The 10,000-nt window shown below is 46.3% G+C and overlaps 1 protein-coding gene across 1 annotated transcript in view; it reads left to right on the top strand.

The window, feature by feature from the left end:
* The window catches only part of LOC311241644 (rho GTPase-activating protein 23-like), a 151,163-nt gene that overhangs the window by 99,086 nt on the left and 42,077 nt on the right, over positions 1–10,000 (top strand). Inside the window, exons 7-8 of the mRNA XM_084330521.1 lie at positions 1–469; positions 2,360–2,545. The exon at positions 1–469 is cut by the window's left edge and continues 1,104 nt beyond it. Coding sequence (XP_084186647.1) covers positions 1–469; positions 2,360–2,545 — 655 coding nt within the window. The remainder of the gene's footprint in view (positions 470–2,359; positions 2,546–10,000) is intronic.

The following is a 10,000-nucleotide window of genomic DNA, read 5'->3' as shown; positions in this document are numbered from 1 at the left end:
GCGGGTCACATCCTGCAGCAGGCCCAGAGCTTCAGGGAGCCCAGCGGCGCCGGGCCCCAGCACCTCCACTGGAACCTCAGCAGCAGCAGCAGGACGACGGAGCCCTCGGACCACACGGCCCCGCCGCCGCCGCCGCGCCCTCGCTCCACTCCGGTGCTGCCCGCGTCAGAGGAGGAGGAGGAGGAGGAGGAGGAGGAGCGGGCGTCCCCGCTGTCCCTCCCCGGCCACGACGAGGTGGTCCTGAGGCAGAAGCCCCCGACGGGACGCCGCACGCCCGTCCACCCGCTCAGACACCCCAGCTACGCGTCGACCCCCGTGGACTCTCCCGAGCTGAACTCTCCCGGGACACCCCCCCCCTCCGCGGCGACCCCCTCCCCCGTGTCTGGGGGGGGCGCCACCCTCGGCCAGAGACCCAACGGTAGCCTGGCGCAGCATATGCACGACTCCCTGTCTTCTATACCCTTCATAGGTTAGTGTGTCCCCCCCCCCCGCCCCATAGAGCTGCCGTGCTTCAGTTCTCTGATGCCCCTTTCACACCGGCCAGGCTCCGTGCTGGAGCCGGTTCCCGAATGTAATCTCGCACCGGCCGGCGCGTTCACACTGGGATTAATTGGTTCAAAACGTGACAAATCGGTGCTCAGCTGGCACCGAAAAATGTTTAGGTTTTTCCTCGCGAACCGTGACATCATCAGTGGGTGTGTCATATTCTAGGCTGTGAAGACGAGTAAACGGGGGAAAGTAGAGAGTCGGCATTGCACTCAAACCGATCCATTCAACAGGAAGCGATTTGCGACTGATCTCAAAACGAGATCAGATTCAAATGTATTGTCATTATACAGCACAAGTACAATACACCATCCAACCAGAGTGGATAAATGAATTAACGTTACAAAAAGAAAAATGTAACCAAGAGATTTGAACCTGGGACCATATGATCAACAGGCAGCGCACTAACCTGTTGAGCTAAACGGTCCGTCGTGAACTGTTACTGACTAATCCATCATTTACAATTGCGCTTGTCGTCCAGTATTGGCATTAATAAATCAGATGTCATGCTAATATGTCATGTTCTACAGTAGGACTTACTGCTATGATACCCATTAAAACAAGTAATTCGAATAATAGAAGCCTACTTTGCTGGAATGATTCATTTAAAATGTATACAGTATGTATATCGTGTGTGCTTTTGTGTGTGCGCTCGCGCCTTGAGGCTCGCTAAGACTTTCTCCACGCATTATTTTTACCTCCGCCTGAGTAACGCCCCCGTTGATGACGGACACGGTGGAACGTTGGTTCTGCTTAAATAGGTGTAAACGCGGGCTGGTTCACCAGAGAGCACCAAGGTTCAGAGGCTCCAGAACGGAGCTGGAGCTGGAGCTTGAACCGGAGCCCTGGCAGTGTGAAAGGGGTAATAGTGTTCTGGCACTATCTCTCTGGCACTATCTCTCCTCTCCTAGAGCAGGGGTTCCCAAACTTTTCAGGCTGCGACCCCAAATAACGGTGTCAGTGAGCCGCGACCCCCACTATTATAGGAGAAAAATATATATATATATATATTTTTATTTTTTTTATAAATGGAAATGTATGGTTGAAACATGCAAACACACACACACTAATAAGCATTGGAGGCTTTTAACCAGGGCCGGACTGGGGAAATCATTCAGGCCAGGAAATATAGTTCAAAATATAGCCCCAGTCAGGCCACTTTTTAAGCAGGGGGTCCCCCACCAGGAAATTCTTTGTTACAAAGACTTCATTTACCACATATTCATTTTATAATTCTAACCCTTTAAATGCCAGTGTGTGAGATGGCATATATTTGCAATATATCAAATGCAAAGTAGATTTTTCTGGGGGGGATTATTACAGGCTAGCATGTGTCAATGATTAGCAGTTTTTTGTAAGGGTCCCGCCTCCACCAATCACATGCGGCTCCCTTTGTGTGTGTGTGAGAGCAAGAGAGAGAGAGAGATAGTTCTCCAACTTGTGTGAGTTGCAGTGATCTCCTGGTTGTTCCCCACCTAGGTTATCTAACTATTGCGCTGGTGCAACTAGAAACACTGGCCTGGCCTGCTTCTAAGTTCAGTGGCCTGAACTTATCATCTGGCGACCCCCCCGCGGCGGCTCGCGACCCTGTCCTAGAGAATAGTGAAGTCTTCCTATCCTCATTGTGTCTGAGTGTATATACATAATACATATATATGCATGTCTAAGTATGTCTTGTGCCCAGAGTTTGTAACTTTCGGTTTAGAGAAACTCTACCCCTTGTCTTGTCCATGTTTTTAACACGTGACCCCTCTCCTGTAACATTTCACCCTTTGACCTCTCACTTTTGACCCCCCCCCCCCCCCCCTCACAGACGAACCCGCCGGTCCTTGTGTTGACCTGCAGTCCTCCCGCCATGTGCCGGCCTGCTCTGCGGTGTCCACCTCTGGCGTCCTCCTCCAGTCCTCCTCTGTCGTGCCTCCCGCCCTCCCTTCCTCAGCCGTCACCCCCACCCTCTCCTCCACCCCCCCCTCTGTTCGACTCCGTTCGCACGATTGCAGTGAGTGACCCACCACCCCACTCATACTCCCACCACCCCCTCCTTCCGTTCTCACCTCACCCTCCACCTCTCCTCGTGTCAGGGTTCCTACGTACAGTACGTCTGAAGGATAATAATAATTATAATAAACTTTATTTGTATAGCACCTTTCATACAGAAACTGCAGTTCAAAGGGCTTCACAACAGAAAACAGACAGGATGATGAGCACATAAAATGCAGACATATAAAATCAGTTTTTCACATTAGGATCTAACATCCCAACAGGCCACCTTGTTTATTTGATTCAGTTTTTAAAATAGACAATAATAAAAAAAAGTAAGATAGAATAGACAGAGTAAAATAGTGCAATAAGTAGTAGAATAGAATAGACATGAAATGAGCACATAAAGTACAGACATATAAAATCAGTTTTTTTTACAGTGCAATAAAATAGTTCTGGATTACTGTTTAACAGTTTAAAGTCGTCTTTACCTTCTCTGTTTGGTATCCACAGTTTAAAACATGACAGTCTTCCCTCCTGTTTTATACCCACTTTGACCCTTTGAACCTCCCACTCAGGGCAAACCTCCCTCTCAGGGCGCACTAGTTCTAGGCTACAGTTAATTCCCCAAAGAATTTTGAATACACAAATGTGGCTGGGGCAACTGATTCACTCAGCATGAATGGACTATAGGTCAATAAAAACAATACACACAAAAAAAACATACACAAATTAAAATAATTTTAATTTTAATTTGTATTTTTTCGATTCTAATCGATTCTAACATTTTCAAATCGATGCAGTTGAATCGTCACATTAGGATTTCGAGGCATCGTTACACCCCTACATTGTAATAGTTACCAGAGACAGTATCACATACAACATGGTTATTTCAACCTCTACTGTACAAACTGCAATGGGCAACGGAGAGCTTGTCGAAGTCATCTTCTGTGTGATTACTATACTGCAGCAGAGTGAAATGGAGCAGTCAAGATAACCTACGTAAATAAGAGAAGCCTACTGGTTGGATGCCAAACTTATTTTAGTTGTATACTGTACTTGTGCTGTGTATAATGACAATACATTTGAATGTAATCTAATTTAATGTAATAAAAGTATGAATTTGATGGTGTGAAGAATTATCTTCAGCTACAGAGTGACATGTCCTCATTAATATGCCCTCATATAGCATAGCTATTATACTGAACACAGACCAAAACTCAAACTATTCCAACTCTAGTCAAGAAATTGGAAAAAGTTACAAGAAAATTCTGAAACGGAAAATCGTTAGCGGTCCAAAGAAAAGTGAAATAAATGTGCTTCAATACATTTCACTTGCTTTCCATAGAAAATATTGACCAAGTTCAACTGCAGTGAAGAAAGTTCAACTGTCTCACTCCATAGGGAGGTGTAGTGTTACGTCATTGTTGTTTCCGGCCGGTCCATCTCACTTGAAATTGCAATGTATTTCCAATGGACACATTTGTAAATCGTCTCGATTAAACCAAATAAAGCATGAACATTGGCACGGTGTACCTTTCTGTGTGTATTCATCCACAATCTAATAGCTCAACATGAAACAATTAGAAATTAATCGTAAAATAATTACGTTGAATTTTATTTCAACCAAAAATGCTTAAACAATAATGTTAGTGATAGAAGGGAACTCATTTTGTGCAAAAATGGAAAGCTTGCCAATGTTCATGAGGCAGAATTATTACAATATCCGATAATACATTTTCCCAATGATGAATCCCTAAACGGGTGGACCTCGCGGGCGGTCCAAAGTGATGTCAGACTACACCTCCCTATTCACTGGTTTGAGGAAAAATACGATTTGAAGACTCAAGATAAAAATGACTTATTCAGAAAGATATGTTTTGCAGTGTAATCCCTCTACCTGTCTCACATCTCCTATTAATCACTAATTCTGCATTCAATTAGAACTCCTAGGGAAAATCAACTCAGGGCTCCTAGTCACAAACTCGGGTAGGTAGATAGATAGATAGATAGATAGATAGATAGATAGATAGATAGATAGATAGATAGATAGATAGATAGATAGATAGATAGATAGATAGATAGATAGATAGATAGATAGATAGATAGATAGATAGATAGATAGATAGATAGATAGATAGATAGATAGATAGATAGATAGATAGATAGATAGATAGATAGAGATCTTTATTGATAATGATGAACATATACAAATATACATATCAACATTATCAACATTAGCAAAAGGATAAAAACGCAAGAAAGCTTGCAGCTTATTTCCATTGCCGTCCTTCAGATGTCTGAGTAATATGTACTGGTGAGTGTCTGCCTGGATGTGTGTAGGTGTATGAGAGTATGAGTGCATGATACAACATGTCGGAGCCTGTGGGTGAAGCGAGGGTGTGCCCACCACGCAGGGGGGAGGAAAACATAGGGAGATAAAATACAGTAACACATTTTATAAAAATAAAATACAATTAATACAAATAAAAAATATACCCCTCAAAACCCAATAAAATATCATTAAACCCAGGACAAATATAATTAAACCCAGGTATGGGTATGATTTCTCAACCCCCAGTTAGAGCATCATTTGATGTCATTTCAACAAGACCACCTACAGTGTATAAACATTAATGTAGTTATTAGCTGTGTTAAGAATAGATTTACAAGTATTAGCTATATATTATTGTAAACTGTCTTTATGAGTTGTAGTTCATACAAGAAAGAATTGTAAGAAAAAACTGCCCATTTTAGCGTGAGCTTCATGTTTTTCCCTCTGGAAGGTCAGAGACGATGCTTCCTACCTTCGACCATAAACGAATACAGCAAATCTAAATCAAATCAAATTTATTTGTAAGGCCCGACAACACACGTTAATGTCCCCATGGGTCGGACACGTCTTCTTTAAACAAGTCAAGAAGAAACATCACAATAAATCAAGAACAAAACAAAAAACACCATGAAATCCAAAATAAATGTAAAATAAATAAATGCAACACTCCCAGACATACCCCACGCGAATAACTCACTAAAAACCTAGCAATAGGAAAAAAGCACCACAGGAAATGTGGAGGAGAGAAACCTTAGAAGGGCCGTTCAAGGGGGGATCCCCCTTCTTCAGCATAATCATTTATTTAGTTATTCACGTTGCCTCACATACCGGCCATCTACAACTATAATTGTCGTCATTTCTCTGTTTTCACCCGCACGGTCTCTCTCTCTCTCTCCTCTAAACTGTCTCTGTTTTCACCCTCCCAGCCCGTCTCTCTCTCGCTAAACTGTCTCTGTTTTCACCCTCTCCCAGCCCCGCCCGTCTCTCTCTCTCTCTCTAAAACTGTCTCTGTTTTCACCCTCCCAGCCCGCCTGTCTCTCTCTCTCTAAACTGTCTCTGTTTTCACACCTCCCAGCCCCGCCCGTACTCTCTCTCTCTAAACTGTCTCTGTTTTCACCCTCCCAGCCCGTCTCTCTCTCTCTCTCTCTAAACTGTCCTCTGTTTTCACTCCTCCCAGCCCGTCTCTCTCTCTCTCTCTAAACTGTCTCTGTGTTCACCCTCCGCAAGCCCGCCTGTCTCTCTCTCTCTCTCTAAACTGTCTCTGTTTTCACCCTCCCAGCCCGCCTGTCTCTCTCTCTCTCTCTAAACTGTCTCTGTTTTCACCCTCCCAGCCTGCCTGTCTCTCTCTCTCTCTCTAAACTGTCTCTGTTTTCACCCTCCCAGCTCTCTCTCTCTCTCTCTCTCTCTCTCTAAACTGTCCTCTGTTTTCACCCTCCCAGCCCCCGTCTGTCTCTCTCTCTCTCTAAACTGTCTCTGTTTTCAACCCTCCCAGCCTCTCTCTCTCTCTCTCTCTCTCTCTCAAAACTGTCTCTGTTATCACCCTCCCAGCCCGTCTGTCTCTCTCTCTCTCTAAACTGTCTCTGTTTTCACCCTCCCAGCCCGTCTGTCTCTCTCTCTCTCTAAACTGTCTCTGTTTTCACCCTCCCAGCCTGCCTGCTCTCTCTCTCTCCTCTCTCTCTTCTCTCTCTCTCATCTCTCTCTCTCTCTCATCTCTCTCTCTCTCTCTCTCCTCTCTCTCTCTCTCTCTCTCTCTCTAAACTGTCTCTGTTTTCACCCTCCCCCAGCCCGTCTCTCTCTCTCTCTCTAAACTGTCTCTGTTTTCACCCTCCCCAGCCTGTCTCTCTCTCTCTCTCTCTCTCTCTCTCTCTCTCTCTCTCTCTCTCTCTCTCTCTCTCTCTCTCTCTCTCTCTCTCTCTCTCTCTCTCTCTAAACTGTCTCTGTTTTCACCCTCCCAGCCGTCTCTCTCTCTCTCTCTCTCTCTCTCTCTCTCTCTCTCTCTCTCTCTCTCTCTCTCTCTCTCTCCTCTCTCTCTCTCTCTCTCTCTCTCTCTCTCTCTCTCTCCCTAAACTGTCTCTGTTTTCACCCTCCCAGCCCGCGTCTCTCTCTCTCTCTCTCTCTCTCTCTCTCTCTCTCTCTCTCTCTCTCTCTCTCTCTCTCTCTCTCTCCCTAAACTGTCTCTGTTTTCACCCTCCCAGCGCCCGTCTCTCTCTCTCTCTCTCTCTCTCTCTCTCTCTCTCTCTCTCTCTCTCTCTCTCTCTCTCTAAACTGTCTCTCTCTCTCCTCCAGGGCAGCATCAAGGCTCGCCGCTCCTCCTACCTGCTGGCCCATCACCCACCGAGCGCTTCCAAGTCCTGTGACGAGGGCTTGAACACCTTCAGAGAAGAGGGGACGCGTCTTCTCGTAAGTTTGGACAATAAGTAGTTAAAGGTTCCCACTTTACTTCCTGTGTGACGCAACTAATCCTGCAAACCTGTCATGGCCGCTGTCGCCCAGCTGGGGAGGGGGGAAGGGGCGGGGGTGAGGGGGGAAGGGGCGGGGTGGTGTGAGGGGGGAAGGGGGCGCGAGGGGGTAAGAGGTGGGGCATGAGGGGGGGAAGGGGTGGAGTGTGAGGGGGTAAGGGGCGTGAGGGGGTAAGGGTGTGGGCGTGAGGGGGGAGGGGAGTGAGGGGGGAAGGGGCCGTGAGGGGTAAGGGTGGGGCATGAGGGGGGAAGGGGCGTGAGGGGGTAAGGGGTGGTGGGGCATGAGGGGGGAAGGGGTGGAAGGGTGGAGTGTGAGGGGGTAAGGGGCGTGAGGGGGTAAGGGGTGGAGTGTGAGGGGGTAAGGGGCGTGAGGGGTAAGGGGTGGAGTGTGAGGGGGGAAGGGGTGGAGTGTGAGGGGTAAGGGGCGTGAGGGGGTAAGGGGTGGAGTGTGAGGGGGTAAGGGGTGGGGCGTGAGGGGGGAAGGGGTGGAGTGTGAGGGGGTAAGGGGCGTGAGGGGGTAAGGGGTGGAGTTGTGAGGGGGGTAAGGGGTGGGGCGTGATGGGGGAAGGGGTGTGAGTGTGAGGGGGTAAGGGGCGTGAGGGGGTAAGGGGGTGGAGTGTGAGGGGGTAAGGGGCGTGAGGGGGGTAAGGGGTGGAGTGTGAGGGGGTAAGGGGCGTGTGAGGGGGTAAGGGGGTGGAGTGTGAGGGGGGGATAGGGGTGGAGTGTGAGGGGGGTAAGGGGCGTGAGGGGGTAAGGGGTGGAGTGTGAGGGGGTAAGGGGGCGTGAGGGGGGTAAGGGGCGTGAGGGGGTAAGGGGTGGAGTGTGAGGGGGTAAGGGGCGTGAGGGGGTAAGGGGTGGAGTGTGAGGGGGGAAGGGGTGGAGTGTGAGGGGGTAAGGGGGCGTGAGGGGGTAAGGGGTGGAGTTGTGAGGGTGGTAAGGGGGCGTGAGGGGGGTAAGGGGCGTGAGGGGGTAAGGGGTGGAGTGTGAGGGGGGTAAGGGGCGTGAGGGGGTAAGGGGGTGTGAGGGGGTAAGGGGTGGGGCATGAGGGGGGAAGGGGTGGAGTGTGAGGGGGTAAGGGGTGTGAGGGGGTTAAGGGGTGGGGCATGAGGGGGGAAGGGGTGGAGTGTGCGGGGGGAAGGGGCGTGAGGGGGGAAGGGGTGGGGCGTGATGGGGGGAAGGGGCGGGGCAAGAGGGGGGGAAGCGGGGCAAGGGGGGGGAAGCGGGGCGGGGCTTCATAGATCCTGGTTCTCAATGAGGTAAAGGTGTAGAGCTTCTGAAGACATTCTCACTAGTTTATTAAAGATGTTTGGTGGAAAAACCAAACGAAACTAATTGTTATTCAATATACAACATTTAAAACAAAATTAAAACACGTGCAGAGGGTTGGGGTTATAAGAATGTTTAAAAACACGTGCAGAGGCGATCATTATTGAAGCCCGTCGGGATCAATAAAGTACTTCTATTCTAATCCTTATAACTGAATAATTCAAAATCTTTAGATTTTTTAGATGACAAAAATAGATGTGGGTTGAATATTCTCAGTAAATTTGAAGGTGTGCTATGCAGTTTGGGGAGATACATTTGTTTACATTTCCAGAACCTGTCATTTTCTTATAAAACATTTCCCATACATTTCATTCTTACAATTATTCTATCTTATGTCATCATGAATCAAAACAAAATCACTTTGAGCCATTAGAACCGAATGTAAACCCTGATATATGTTCATAAACAAAACTGCAGGCCCTTTTTTTTTTAAACGACGACAATCAAACAGCAACTTTTCAGGTGGCTTTCTAGCTGAGGACAGTTTGTTTATTCAGTTTGTGAAATTAAAATATACCTTCATTTTTTAGTGAACCTTGAATTCTAATTCTAATCGCCACATGAACCCACAAATAATTTATATTTAAATATATATTTATCACATGAATGCAGAATAGTGTATTTATGTGTAGATATGTGTATGTGTATGTATGTAATATGTATTGTGACTTAAACTAAGATTTATGTATTTACATTTTTCACATGTTTGAAATAAAGATTTCATTCAAGATTCTAATTTAAAACCCAAGAATTTGACTTGGTTGTTTGGTGCAGACAAAGTCTACACATCTATACATTCAATGTACGTGCATTTGATTATCATTATTACTCACTTGTACATTGTATATTGTTAATGCACTTTACTGTTACATTTGCACTTTGGTTAGATGCCAACTTATTTTTGTTGTACTGTACTTGTGCTGCATGATTGATTGATTGATTGATTGATTGAAAACTTTATTAACAGATTGCAGAATGGGTACAATACAGTACGGCTCAATACACACAATTGTTAAGGGGATGCAGACCAGAGAAAGGACTTTCGTCTTGTTTACATCAGGGTCACCCCATTTTCAATTAATCAGCATGATGACAATACATTTGATATCTAATCTAATCTTGACAATAATACAGGGACTGCAGATTAGGAGTATAGTGTGAGAGTCCAGTCATGCAGTAGATGAATGTACCCAAAGGTCATGTTACCATGTATTTATGTACAGTATATATTTATTAATACATATTGTACATGTCTCCATGCTCTTTCCACAGGAGACTACCAAAAAGGGTCAAGAGCTTTTTCACAGATGGCGTGAGTACTCATAACTTAAATCTTCATTACTACAAACCCTTC

Source organism: Notolepis coatsorum, assembly GCF_963971535.1.
Source record: "Notolepis coatsorum genome assembly, chromosome: 15".
In the NCBI taxonomy this organism is placed as follows: domain Eukaryota; kingdom Metazoa; phylum Chordata; class Actinopteri; order Aulopiformes; family Paralepididae; genus Notolepis; species Notolepis coatsorum.
The sequence above is the reverse complement of the archived record's forward strand: the minus strand, read 5'-3'. Positions and strand labels throughout refer to the sequence as shown.